This window comes from Cryptotermes secundus, unplaced genomic scaffold, assembly GCF_002891405.2.
Source record: "Cryptotermes secundus unplaced genomic scaffold, Csec_1.0 scaffold3671, whole genome shotgun sequence".
In the NCBI taxonomy this organism is placed as follows: domain Eukaryota; kingdom Metazoa; phylum Arthropoda; class Insecta; order Blattodea; family Kalotermitidae; genus Cryptotermes; species Cryptotermes secundus.
The window spans coordinates 41,498-56,375 of record NW_019734391.1 but is presented as its reverse complement, the minus strand read 5'-3'; the positions used below and the strand labels follow the sequence as shown (position 1 = coordinate 56,375).

The 14,878-nt window shown below is 40.5% G+C and overlaps 2 protein-coding genes across 4 annotated transcripts in view; both read left to right on the top strand.

The window, feature by feature from the left end:
• LOC111868974 (protein JTB) overlaps positions 1-6,883 on the top strand; it is a 12,190-nt gene extending 5,307 nt beyond the window's left edge. For all 3 annotated transcript variants that reach the window (XM_023860112.2, XM_023860110.2, XM_023860111.2), the window contains exons 2-4: positions 656-807; positions 2,983-3,079; positions 6,701-6,883. In XM_023860112.2, the coding sequence (XP_023715880.1) occupies positions 656-807; positions 2,983-3,079; positions 6,701-6,863 (412 nt within the window). In that variant the 3' untranslated portion in view covers positions 6,864-6,883. The remainder of the gene's footprint in view (positions 1-655; positions 808-2,982; positions 3,080-6,700) is intronic.
• Positions 6,884-7,000: 117 nt separating this feature from the next.
• On the top strand, positions 7,001-9,929 carry LOC111868973 (glutathione S-transferase C-terminal domain-containing protein homolog). The gene has a single exon (XM_023860109.2). The coding sequence runs from the start codon at positions 7,013-7,015 to the stop codon at positions 8,780-8,782; it is 1,770 nt and encodes a 589-aa protein (XP_023715877.1). The 5' UTR covers positions 7,001-7,012; the 3' UTR covers positions 8,783-9,929.
• Positions 9,930-14,878: the final 4,949 nt, after the last annotated feature.

Genomic DNA, 14,878 nt, shown 5'->3' with positions numbered 1-14,878 from the left:
TCCAAAACAACTTTCTCAACTCTCTCGACCATGTTGTCAGACCGGCTGGTGCGAGGCCGAGATTGTTTTGGTTCGTTGTCGCACCCATGAACGCACATTTTTCACATTCATGACACCATCACCACATGTCTCACTCAACTGGCAATGAATTTCAGTGGGTGTCGCACCATGCAAGTGGAGAAAATGAATCATTACTCGCTGTTATTGTAACGAAAACATCGCAATTTTAGGTATCAAAAACACTCCTCACTCTCGACACCACCACTAGAGTTCTGTGTGCCGTACAGTGCTGCCATCTGTCACGCATTCACAAAGAGTGCACACATATTTTAAACTAAACCGCATGTGTGTATCTGCTCCCAGCCCTGAGAAAAAAAAATCGGAGACCTTGGAACTTGAACGCCCATTGTAAACAGGATGGTTTTTAGATAAAGACAGGACAATTGATAATGTCCAAAAACATAATATTTGTACTAATTTTAGTTTACTGTGTGAAATTTCAAGATTGAATATATATCCATTTATATGGATTTGTATATATTCTCATCATTCCACTAGAAGCCATTGTTTTTGTAATTAAAGTGGAGGTATGTTGTATGTAGGCCTATGTTAAGTGTGATGTGGAGTTCAGATGATTTTAAATCCTTTATTACAGATTGACTTTGCTGGTTCTTGTTGTGGAAAGTAACTGGACTTCGGGTAATGGCAGAAACCATGTGGCAGTAGTGGACAAGAATTCAAGTAACGAGAATAATTGCTGGTTGCATGAAGAGTTTGAAATAGTAGAAGCATGTCATCCGTGTACTGGTAAGAGAACATCTGAGGGGTTTGATTTGTGAACTTGTTAAGGAAATTGGGTGCAAGACATTAATGGTTGTTGACATAATTGTAAGATAAAAGTGTTAATGTTTATTCCAGAAATAAGAGCAATTTAATTTCAAGTAATTACTAGCAGTGGCCTCTTTACTGGTTGGTTGATTTGTATTTCCACAATACAACATTTGTGGTCTGATACTGAAGTATGGTCATATCTCAACCTATAACTTCACAACTAACGAATTTCTGGACTTCTGATACCATGATCCCATTAAACTACAATTGTATGTTATCCCACAACTTCATGACTTATTAATGTGCAAACTTCTGATCACTATAAGTTAACATGCATTACACTGAAGCTCCAGAGTTTCAGACTTATGGAATATGAGGTACTATCGGAAAGTTCCCGGGCTGGGTCAAAAAAGAAATTCTGGCTTAACTTACTCAGTTTTGGCTGCCATCTCCTTCAAAATAGTCTCCTTTGGAATGTATACAGCGATCCAGCCGTTTTTTTCCATGCTTCAAAAGCACTGTGGAAGTCATTTTGTCACATGTTTGCTAGGCAGTGCGACAAGAAATCGTGTGGGTTTAGTTACACTCTTTCCAAACTCCGTGGCCTCTAGTCCACAAGCGAATTATACTGACTGAGCGACCGCCGCTTGTCGGCGAAGTTAGTGCCAACTTTTGCGGATAGAGGGTATCGCATGGTCAGCACAGTGGATCCCCATGGCCGTTAATCTCAGTTTTCTAGACCGGAGCTGCTATTTCCTTGAATTAGCTCCTCAGTGATCCTCACAAGGTTGAGTGGACCCCGTTCCAGACCCACTGCTTCTCAGAAAATCTGGTAGCACCGGGAATCGAACCCGAAACCTCTCTTTTACACTCACACTTACAACTATTCCACTTAGAATAGCCCTTTAGACATTTCTTCTTAAATGTTACAGCTTCTTGAACCACTGAAGTCTTCTCTGTATCTCTGTAATCTTTCCATATAACTTTGTATCTCAGCTCGTTGTACTCTCTTCATATCACTTGGTTTCTTGGCTCGTTTTAACTTCTTCATATCACTTTGTATCTCAGCTTGTTGTATCTCTTATACCCTACCATTGGACGGGCTAGAAGACACCTTGTTCAAAGGTTCCGTTTCACGTGTTCTATCTGCCAGTAGCTAGTGTCTTGTTTCGTTGTAGCTGTAACTTCACTAGTTAGCTAGCATATTCTCTCATTGCTATTAGTTTTTCTCGCTGTTGTCCTATGACTGCCTCGAACAGTTTGTTGCTTAGGTTTGTTAGCGTGCTCATTCCAAGCCACTGTCATGGGAAAGTCGGTCGTTGCCTAGGAAATCAGCCCCGATGTCCTCAATTATTCAGGCTTTCTGGTGGCATGCCACAATATTAAAAAAGAAATGGGCATGAGCTTTGAGCTCCAGCAGAATAACCGTATACATCCAATGTTATAATGAACTTTGTTTTTGAATTTTCAACTTGCAATCCATTTTTGGAAATGTGTTAAGTCATAAACCTGTGGTGCAACCGTAGTTATTTGCTAAGCAGAATATGAATTACATGAATTGTTACCAGTGATGACTTGTTCACAGTGCTGGTTCTGCTCTCCCTACCCTGTATCTGTGACTACCTTTTTCCACATACTCTTCCACCCTGAAGACAATGGTCACAGGTTCCTCCAAAACATTGGTATCTATCAAACTAATTGGTATCACTTTCCAGAAGACTATAATCCTCAGTGGTGGCTGTTGATATGTGTCCTGTTTTTTGGTCATGGGACTACATAGGCTACATTGTTAATGTTCTGAAGCTCTTTACTGTCTTCGGGTTTAAGGTGAAGTGACTTCCCAGTGGCATCTGCTTGTATTTATAGTACAGGTCCCAAGGTCCATGGAAATTGGCCTGTTGGATTGATTTAATTTAGAACATTTCCAAGTTACCTGTGGACCTATGCTGTAAGTAAAAGTAGGAGCATTTGGGTAGTCATTTCTTATTGAAGATGGAGACAGTAATTGTTCCTGAAATGTCAGGAATGCAGGATTCACATTGAACTGCTGTAAAAGTCTGAAATCATCAGTTGTGGATGTAATTATTGTGTCCTGGATGCTTTTGTCCATACATCATGAAATATGTGTGTGTATATCTCTCTTGTTTTCAGATTTTGAAATTACAAGTAAAAGTGTTGGTGTGTGTGTTCCTACACATTTCAAAGAAACGTTATCCTGCAAGTTGTCTGGGAAAGTTGTAAGTAGAAGGTATGTGTAAAATTGAATAACTCTGTGATAGTTAATTGTAGGTATATGTTTATAATATTGTAGAAAATTTTATATTTGATTTCATATAGAACAAGAAGTTCTGGGAAGAACTAATCGCCTATTTTGCTTTCAATGTAGTTTTATTGTCTGATGTGGCAAGCAGAAAGAAAACTTTAGTATGTATGCATAATGAGGTCAATAGAGGAGACCACTTTGGGAGGCTACAATGTTCCTATTATTAATGGGACTGATTTGTGAGCACACCGATGAGATGGCTTCAGATAGCATCATATACATACCAAGGTTCATGAAGATTGGTCAGGCATGCAAATAATATTAAGGTTAATACATCAACAATTTTGAGAGGTTGTAGTGTTGGTACTGCTAATGAGAGGGATTTCTTAAGTATGCCATTGAGATGGCCTCAGGTGGCATGATATGCACACCAAATATCATGATGATTGGTTCAAGCTTTCGAGTAATATTAAGGGTATTACCTCAAGAATTTCAGAGGCTATAGTGTTGGTATTACAGATGGCAAGGAATTATGAAATGCACTGTTGAGATGGGCAGAGGTGGCATGTGCCAAGTTTCATGAAGATTTGTTTAGGCATTTAACCAACATTGCAGTTATTACCACTACAATTTTAGAGGCTGTAATGTTGGAACTGCTGATCGAAGAAACTTATGGTGTATGCGATTGAGATGGTTTTATGTGACTTGATATACATACCAAGTTTCATGAAGATTGGTACATATATTCAAGCAATATATTAAGGGTTTTCCTCAGGAAATTGAGAAGCACTGATGCCAGCATTACAGTGAGCTTGATTTATGAATTATACTGTTGAGATGAACTCAGGTTCCATGATAAACATACTGTTGCATGTAGTGTGTTATGTGCAAAGAAAATGACAGGCTCTAGTTCGGATGATTGGATTTATTAGCAGCTTGGTTACAATCTCTCTTAATGACATTTAAATACAGACAATACAGCACTATTGCTGATTTATACACACACTGGTCCTCTCATGGTACCGCAATTAAAACGCAGCACCTACACGGTGTGTCCATGATCTGTTAGGACTCATTTTTTTAAATTGTGCCCTGTAATGCCATCTGTTGGCGAGTTGTGGCATTAAGATTCTCGAGTTTCAGCTGTGGCTGTCTGTAATTTCAGAGTGCAAGCATCACTGCATCATGTGTTCTGACCTTGAATGTAACAGTACTGTTCTGACGCTCGTCAGAAAATGGCAATTGAACAGAGAGCCAACATTAAATTTTGAAGTTAGGCAAAACAGCTGGAGAAGCATACGAAATGATGAAAAGTGTGTACGGTAGTGATTGTTTGAGTTGCTTGAACATTTTTCGATGGTATGCTGTGTTTCATAACGGCAGGGAGGACATTGAAGACGCTCCACATGCATCAAAGCCGAGAACAAGTCGCACTAAAGAAAACATGAAAAAAGTGGCTGAAATCCTTGCATCAGACAAATGTGTTTCTGCAAGACTCATTGAGGAGCTTTTGGGAATACCACAAAGTACTGTACATCAAATTTTGACCGAGGATTTGCGCAAATAGAAGGTCTGTGCACAGTTTGTACCACCCACGCTGTCAGACAGTGAAAAACATGCCAGAGTGGAACACTGCAGAGACATGTTACGGTCGGCCCAAAGTGATAACAAAATTGGTTGTTAGTGGCCACGAGACATGGTGTTTTCAATATGATCCTCTCACAAAGCGGCAGAGTGCAGCATGGTTGAGCCCAAAGAAGATGAAACCCAAGAAAGTGCGCATGCAAGAGTCGAGTAAAGACACTGCTAACCGATTTCTTTGATTCCAAAGGAATCATACACAAGGAATTTCTGCTAGAAAGTCAAACAGTGAATTCTGATTATTATCTCAAGAGTCCTCAATCATTTGTGGGCGAGAATTCTTCGAATTAGACCTGAATATCAAGGGCAAGGTTCCGGGTCGCTCCTCCATGACAATGCTCCACCCCAGAAATCAAAGATCGTGTGTGATTTATTGGCTAGAAACAGGATCACAGTCCTTGATCATCCTCCATATTCACCAGGTTTGGCTCCAGCAGATTTCTGGCTGTTCCCAAAAGTTAAGTTGGTGATGAAAGGAGACCGTCATGACACCATCCAGGACATCCAAAGGGAATGTACCGCAGTTTTAAATGTGATTCCACAAAAGCAATACAGTGACTGTTTTCAGAAACTTTTCAATTGATTCAGAAGGGGACTATTTTGAATAAAAAGAGTGACGTTTTTAAAATAATTCACGTCTTGTATTTTTAATGAACACAGTCCTAACAGAACGTGGACACACTGTATAACAGTCTCACTGGATTACACATAAATAAAATCTTCGAATCACACTTTAAATTCTCATAGGTGAACCTCCAGTACTCTTCTGTAGTCCTGGTTCCAATTCACTCTGTTCATGTGCTTCTGCCACACTATTTATGCTTCTCTGATGAACTCAGAACTCTGTCACTTACTTATATAGCCAAGGGACTGACACCGACCAACAGTAAACTCATATCTTGTGATCCGTACCCACTGTTGCTGTGTGATGTCACTGCACATGCGTAGCTGATGAACACAAGGAAATGCATGACATGTGATGGCCACCTGCTGTTGATGTGTGATGTCACCGATCCTATGCCAACTGCTGGACATATGGAAAACACAGCTTGCTCTACTGTTGTGGGTGCATATTGTGTTTACAGAACTGTTGCCTGACAATGCATTGATCAAATACATCACAATACCATGTTTCATAAAGATTGGTTTGGGCATGCATGCACACACGCCCACACAGATGCCTAGAGAGACAGACATAAGAGGGGGTGGGGAAGGTGATCTCTCATATTGTCAAGGAAATAACCTTAATATTGCCTGAATGCCTGAACCAGTGTTCATGAAATTTATGCATGTCATGTCATCTGAAGCCTCCTGAATTGTTTTGTTTTACTGACCTCATTATGCATACATATTAAAGTTTCCTTTCTGCTTGCCATATCGGATACTAAAAGAACAGTGAAAGGAAAGTAAGCAATTACTTCTTCCCAGAGCTTCTTGTTTATTTGTACAGGTAACTGAGTATGGACTAAATAGCTTTTGCAAGTTCTTAATGAATTTGGCATTCATCTTATTGTCATTTCTCTTTAAACTTAGTTGATATGTCTGTAGGCTGGGCAGATGGGAAGTGGTTCCTGGCAGGGGCAGAGATTTTTCTCTTCTTTACAGCATCCAGACCAGCTTTGATGCCCATACAACATCCTGTCTATTAGGTACTATGGACTCTTTCCTTGGGGGGGGGGGGAAAGCTGTGTCAGTGTGACTCTGATGGCTCACCTCCACCTTCTCTGCTGAGGTCAAGAATGGTGGAGCTGTCTTTGAGGCCCAGGGTATCAGAATCCATGAGATCTCAGGTTCACTTGGCTAAATTGGTAGTCACCAGCTGAATATTCTGTTTCCCATGGGCAAGTTGGTGACTATGTGCCACATATTCTTTTTCTGTGCCTTGCTATTTAATTTTAATGGCAACATGTAAGGAAATATGTCATTGTAGAGTTATTTTATTCTAATGGTACCTTTTATTTTCAGATGCGATAAAGTGACGTGGTTGGAAGAACGCAATTTCTGGCTGTTTGAAGGGTTAATGTTTATAGTGGGTGTTATTTCAACAACTTTTGTGTTCACACGCCAGAGAATTTTGGACCGTCGGATGTTGAGAAGAATTCAAAGGCAGTTAGCCAGTGGTGTATGAGCTAGTCCTTGGAAGTGGGTTAAAAATTGTGCAGATTTAAACTAATTTTGTGAGTAGTCACAGAAAAACTAGTACAAGTGAACTGTAGAGAGAAAATATTTGAAATTATAGGTTCTTATGACAAAGACTTCCCTGTGACAGAAGTAGCAATGGATGAACTATATGTACAAGTATTATCAGAACCAGTGGGAGGTTTCATTGCAGTCCCATTGGAGACATTGATTACATTATTTACTCTGAAATATTGTAGACAGTCAGAAAATTATTTGATATTTGTTCTGAAGCCTGGCCATAAGCCATCATTTAGTGTTAAGATTACAGGTTTTACTTTTGAATTAATTAGGGAAGAAGACGTAGATATCGTTGGAACATGTCAGTTGCCTGTAATGCTTGTGGGAGATGGTACTACTTGTGTTGCGGGTTTGTGTGCTGTATTGCGACGAGTTGTAAAAAGTGCTGTAATGCAGTTATCAGGACATAGATGTCGTTCTCTTCTGGGATTTCGACAGGGCTGTCTAATGGCATGTGCTGAGTTTTCAGTATGGACCCGGTTCTGTGAAGTAGACATTATAAATACTGTGAGAAATTTGATGTGCAAAGATTCCCTTCCTAATTTAGTGACACTTCCAGAAGATGTGGCACGTTTTGAAATTCATATGGGCCAACCATTACGTATTCATAATGTTCGTAAGAAGAACCAAGATTTCATTAATTCTAAGGGTGTGAATTGTTCAAAATCAAAAAATGGGACTCAGAACATGACAGCAGGAAAGCATATTAAGGGGGGACAGAATCTGGAAATAGAATTGGAGCATTGTTTTGCTGAGGGTCCAGTGATGACCCTGGCTGATATTATAATTTTCCCCTGTATGCACATAATCTTGCAGATTGTTCGTAATGTGTATTTGCAGCCGTACATTCCTTTAACAATGCAGTGGTATGATCGCGTAAAAGTACAAGATGGTGTAGAAGAAGCAATTGGTATCATCAGAGATATTCCTAATAAGATTATAGATAATCTGTATGTTAAGTATATATTACCTGTTGTTCCTAAACAGAGCTTGCATAAAAGTGATGCAAAAAGATATAAGCCAAGGAATTGCATATTTACAAGGCAGGAGGATGTGGAAACCTCATTGAAAGTGGTGGAAGAACTAGGTATAATTGTGGAGTGGCAGCAATATCCATTTGGCTGTGAATTAGAATTTGATTGGGGTGCAATTCCATATGATGCTCACCCAGAAGGAGGACAGTTGCCAGCATTTCGAATGGAAAGGAAAGGCCAGCAACTTGAAAATCTGGCTAAAGCTGTATTGAAAGTAGCCAAGCCTGGTCATACCATAGTAGACTTTTGTTCAGGAAGTGGCCATCTTGGTATAATACTCGCTTACCTGTTGCCTCGTTGTCAGGTAATACTGTTAGAAAACAAAGAAGAGTCCCTTGCAAGAGCCTATCAGAGGGTTGTTAAGTTAAAATTAACTAATGTGACATTTTGCCAATGTAATCTTGATTACTTCTGTGGGGAATTTGATATAGGCGTATCATTACATGCCTGTGGAGTAGCTACAGATCTAGTAATTCAACGATGTATCAGTCAGAATGCAGTGTTCATTTGCTGCCCCTGTTGCTATGGTTCAGTTCAAAACAATCATATCTTAACATACCCACGTAGCAAGGTTTTCCGAGATTCTGCATTGACCCTCCGTGAGTATTTGGTATTGGGACACTCGGCTGACCAAACTCATGATGAACATAATGCCAAAACCGATCAGGGGAAAACATGTATGGGCATAATTGACACTGATCGATGCCTGCAGGCTAAAGAAGCTGGCTATGCAGTAACTCTAGCAAAATTAATTCCAGAAACTTGTACACCAAAAAATAATTTGCTGGTTGGGATACCACAGAACTGGCAATGATTTAGAATATCATTTAGCCAGTCCCCTTCAAAGTAGTTATTGTGTTCATGAAAATTTAGTAACATGACCCAGGTTTGTGACATTCCTATAGTCCTGTGAACTTATTCCCAAACATGTTTTAGAGAATGTTTTCTGTAAACATAATATAATTGGCATGTGAATTGCTTTTCAAGGCATAATAACACATTCAATAGTATAGTGTGACCAGGTGAAGCCATTGTTCATACTGATGATTCTGAATCCAGAAATAGCATGTTTACTTGTTAATTGCTTCTGTAAATTGTAATAAAGTAACAGCTGTTTGAGGCTAATCTATTTTTACTACATCTAGTGTAAGAAGTATGAGTTGTAATGAGTGTTTTGTTTTATTGAGTACTGTTAATTTAATTATTGTAGATGCTCTTCCTCTTCTGAGGTGGTTGTTGAGGTCACAACTTCACTCATCATTCATATTATAACCAAGCTCCATTTGGTTCATTTTAGAGTTGGAATTATTATATAACATAATTAGGCTAACCATTCATTCAGTAAAACATATCTCCTCTCAAGGCTTTGACGGGCCTTGTTCTAGCTAGGCAGGAAAGAATGATTACTGCTCCACACAACACCATTGCACAAACATTATTTTTAACTTTATTTAACAGTCATCACTATACACATTGTTAGGGGAGCAAAAGAATATTTCACCTCTATCTTTATGGTCAAAGAATAGCCAAGCAAAAACCTGCGTGACTCAGATAGCAAGCAGGGCTTGGCTGCTTGATGCTGAATTTTTGCTTGGTTTATTCTTTGACCCTGAAGATGAAGGGGATGTATTCTTCCGAAATGTCAGTTGATTTTCAACAGACTGCACGGTGTTATATTCCAGATGGCATAGACACATAGATGGATACTTCTATCGCCTAGATGAAATATATTGATGCTGATAAAATTCGTCCAGTTTTAAGACGATCCAATATTTTAGCATAAGAGTAATATCCGTTAGAGAATATGTTTACCTGTGAAACATGAAACATAAATCTGGAAACAAAAACTAACATCGGAAATGCTTCCATACTCTCGATGCTCATTATTGTCTTGTATGTTTATCTCTATGTAAAGGATTACAGAATGCATAAATATGAGTAAATAAGCACTTTTGCCCTTTTATGTATTTTTATTATACTGCTTTCGTTGTTTGCTGAGCACTTCTGTTCATTTGCCGCAGGAAGGCTACGCAGTTGCCTTGATGCAGGGACAAGGAATAACATGTTCTCCGAGTGACTCATTATTAGAGTAAGGAAAACATATAGGAGCAGAAATGAGCTGGGGATGAATGCCTGTTCTGGCATATGGTGGGTACCAAATAATTATGTTGTGGGGCAGAAGTTGGATAGGTAACCATGGTGAGGGTTGTTTGACTCATACTTATCTGCTTAGTCACCAGTCTGTTTCAAAACTTGCATAATTGGAACATTGTAACTTCAGATTCCTTCTTATATATTGGCAGTAACTCAGCTTGTCAACAAATTGCCTGCCCTTCATGGAAAATTAGTTTTCAATACATCATGTGCAGGAGTCCACCACTGGTTCTTCGGTCAATTTAATCCTCTGCACACCCATATATCCCACTTCTTTCACCCTACGCAACTTCATCACCCTAAAAACATTTTGGTGTAAGAGTTAGGATAATAGTTCATTATAAAATTTTCTTCCACTAGCTTTCTCTTAGCACAAGCAGTCTTCTCAGAGAGTACTAATGCTGGGCAATGCTAACTAGAAACTATTAGAAGTCAAGTGCCTAAATACAAAGAATTTCAATTGTTTCACATCAGTGTACAGATGGATATAAAACATACTTTTTAAAATTTGGAACCCCTCCCTGGTCACTAAGGACAGTTCTTTAGGGCAAACTAAAATCGATTTCTTCAGATTTCTAAAATAATCTCATCATACAAAGAACATGTGGATCACCATCTTCTCCAGTATGACACTGTGATTACCCATGTTGCTGAGAAAGCCACTGCCTCCAACCTCCAAATAGAAACGTAAATGCAGGGTACACTAAGACTGAAATCCATTTGGTGAAGGCAATGCTACTCTGCTGTCCTGTGTTCAACTACATTTTTGTACTCTGTTTTTTGTTATTAAATACAGCTGAATGAAACTCAAAAACCCTTCTGCCATGGAAAACTCTGAACTGAGTAAAAATATGGCGACGTATACCACTGATCAGAAAGTGTTCTTATGCTGTTGAGAGTTTTCTGTTCTATTTGCACCTTTGAGCGGCACCGTGTACCAGAATGTTAAACAGTTTGAAGACACAAGAAGTTCATGTGATAAACGTACAAAGAGACGTAATTGTAGCGCATCTGTTCGTACGGAAGAAGTTGTTTCCGTACAAAATGCAGCTCAGTCTATAATTATTTAAATATAAAATAGTGAGATGTTACACTTTTGGAAGCAGTACAATGGGCCACTGAAGGGAAATCCGAGTGTGTTGAATACCACAGGGTTCCCTGATGAAATACTTCAACTTTGACTGGTTACAGCAGCAATCTGTGAGAAATGTTGAGTCCGCTGTGTGCTGCTACCAGGTTTCCTCGATTGTTGAACGCCCTCTGGGTCTCATATTCTATATATGTTAATTAGTTTAATTAATATTCATACATTATTATTATTATTGATATTATTATGGCTCTACAGCCCTTTGTTAGGTCTTGCCCGCATTTTCAGTTTCTTGATCCTATACACAGTCTGTAGAACCCATTGGACGGGGGATCAGCCCATTGCAAGGTTGCTACCTACACACAAGATAACACAAACAAAGAATAATCGCACACAGACATCCGTGTCTAGAGTGGGAATCAAACCCATGATCTCAATGTTCGAGCAAGCGGAGACTGTTCATGCCTTAGACTGCATGGCCACTGCAATCGGCAATATTCAGACATACATTGATACAATTAAGGTGCATAATCCCATTTTTATGTGTAAATGTAACATGCCTATTTTTACAGTAATACAGGATTCAACTTATTGTATTAATTCTTAGAATTCAGGAGTTCAATGTGGCTGCTAGACATTGGTATTAAACCAGCAGAATTGAGCTTTTGGCTTGATAACCTGTGGATGCCAAGCTGACCAAGCAGCTAAGACGGATAAAACTTGTTGCCGGTTTAAATTATTGTCATGTATTAGGGGTTTGTGTGGCGTATAAAATGGGTTTTCGATTTCATGATCTTATTTATTTGATCTTTATACAACTTGTTAACAACAGTTCACAAATCCCTGTCTGATGCAGTGTCATCTTCGACTGGACACTCTTGACTTCTGAGCAAACTTCACTACTCCACTAATCCATTTGTACTCTGTTCTATAGTAACTCCTTGGCAAGGACCCCACACAGAGCACTGCCTTCTGTGTGCCAGAATCTGTGTTTCTTGGTTCGTTACCTAGCAATGGAATCCTATTACTGAGCGCGTATGCTTCGGGAATGTGTTTACCGAGCCGTTGGCCAGCAATGGATATATGCGTCACATTGTTTCCTTTCTTAAGGCTATTCGTCCTGAATAGCCAATAGGCATACCGCCGTTTCTTCTTTCAAGGGCTGTGCTGGGTCTCACCTTCTCGTGGCTCGGTTTTCTCTCTGGGGAGACTTCTCTTCAACCGCTCTCACTGCTACCTCATCCACTGTTCCAGTCGTTTCAGGTGTGCAAACATAAATCTTTTTCCCAACAGTGGGGACGAGACTCTCCAGAATGTCCGGTGCTCCCACATTTCCGGCTCTTCTAACGCTAAAGCTGCGAATAGGCTCTTCCGTTTCGGAGGGGGCCGACCCCTCCACAATGTTCGCATTCTAACGGAAGATCTAGCAGCTTGCTTCTCGAGCTCCAGCCAGATCGTTTTCCCGAAGATTCTCCCAGGTGTTCTGTCGCTTCTCAGTCTTGATTGCACCTTAATGCCTCGGTTCTTTACTCCATGGCTGTCTTTTGGTTTCGTGCGATGTCTCTTCCCGAACGTCCGTTCTTTACCTGCTCTTTGTTCCACATTGTACCTGGTCCGATTTTTCCTGGCGGCGGCCAGTTTCTTTCGGAATTCATCCTTGCCCTTAGTCCCTTCCAGCGGCTTTCCGCGGCACCTTGAAGATAGATGCTGGCCCAAATGCCGCTTCTTCATTTCACAAAAAGATTTCCGTGCGACCTCTTCCATGGGGACCTCCCGATGCTCTGCTACAGACCCTCTCTTCTGGGTTTGCCCCCAAATCCGTGGTCTCCCTCGTATGTCGACAGGTCATCTCTTTCGCCAGGCCATCATTTCAACCATTATCTTCTCTCCAGACATGGTGGGCATTCGTCTTAGCCAGCATTTATTCTCGGTCGGCTTTCATTTCTTCCTTCTTTTCTTCTCGGTAGGCGTCCTTCCTGGCCATCATTTTTGTCTCCAACTCTTCCAAGATGGCTACCAGGTGTTCCATCATTTGCTCCGCCATTTGTTCCATTTTTATAGGCTGACGACACAACAATTTACTGCCGTTTTCGGCCCAATCAATCCAATCCCACTTCTGACACCAATTATCATGTATCCGGGATTTGCGTGACAAATTTTGGATTTGATGATAGAATTTATTGGACCTTTATACAACTGGTTACAGTAGTTTACAAATCACTATCTGACACACTCATCTTCTTCGACTGGACACTTTCGACTTCTTACCACTCTTCACTACTCCGTTGTACTCCGTCCAGTCTTCTGACTGTACCCTCTTATAACTCCTCGGTACGGACCTCAAGGAAAACACCGTCTTCTGTTGTAAAAAATGCGTGTTTATTGGTCCGTTACCTAGCAATGGATGTCCTATTGTTGAGCGCGTATGCTACGGGAATGTATTTACCGGGCCGTTGCCTAACAATGGGCATTGTCACAGTATCGCCAACTGCTTGATAATTAAATTGCATTGGCAAGTATAATTACTGTAATCAGCATAATTTTAAGAAAACCAATCAAGCTAAATGAAAGGAGATAAGGCCGTTTGAGAGTGACGGTTTGCAGCAGCCGGTTACTTCGCACGGCGTCCCTCCAGCAACAACAACCATCATCTAATACTCGGGCTGAACACACTACTAAGTGAATTCGTAAGAATTAATAAGAATAATTATGGAGTAAATTGTTATAAGCACTTGAGACTGATGATATTACAATTAACTCTCCCAGTGTTCCTTCTTTTGACTGCTGTAAAGTGTGCGGGAAATAAATGAATTAGTACTTTGCATTTACGGTGTGTGTGTACGAAGTAATTAAGCCTTACCGCCCTGTCTAAGCAAGACCCGTTAAGCCCCAAGACAGATTCTCATCCCTACCGCACTCACTACCCGCAATCATATTCCACTTCCACGCTGGACTCCCTACTATATGTAAACAGATACTGTTTAGTGGTGCCAGTATGTAACTCCTGTTCTCCTGATCCCATCCTTTTGATGCAAAATGAAGTAGGAGTGGTAGTAGTGCCACTGAAGTGAGGAAGCGCCTGCAGTAGCAGCTTCGTCAGCATCAACTGTGTCACAGATAAGTAAGTCTGTTCTAAAGTGAGTACCCACAAGGTGTGGTATGGCGTGGGTTGCAATGTATAAAAATGTGAAATTATCAGAAGAGACGTAATCTCACCGGAAGGCCTAGCGTTCTGTAATAAAATGGCATACAACGCACGACTGACCAAGGAGTCGAAGCCGTGTTCAGTTATGCTGCCTTCATGATGTTTCCGAGGAGGGAATGTTGTGTAGCTGGTATTCTGTGCTGTATGAGGGAGGAGTTTCGTGACCTCCAGCCTCGCCGACTTAAAACGTTGTGACTAATTAGTATGGGGTTTCTAGAAGGACATGGTGTTTCAGAAGAATTCACACCGAATTCCGAACTGATGTCACTTCGAAATTTCGGACGTGACTTCGGTGTGGTAGAAACATAGATATTTCGGAGAATTATGCTTCCGCCATCTACAGAATAGACGAGTGAGTTACAAGGAGGCCAGACGTTCCTCCAAAAGGTCAGTAAACTTCTACCTGACTTCACATTCGAGAAGACATCCGTTACACCTCAGAGCTCAGCGTGACATTAGCTGCT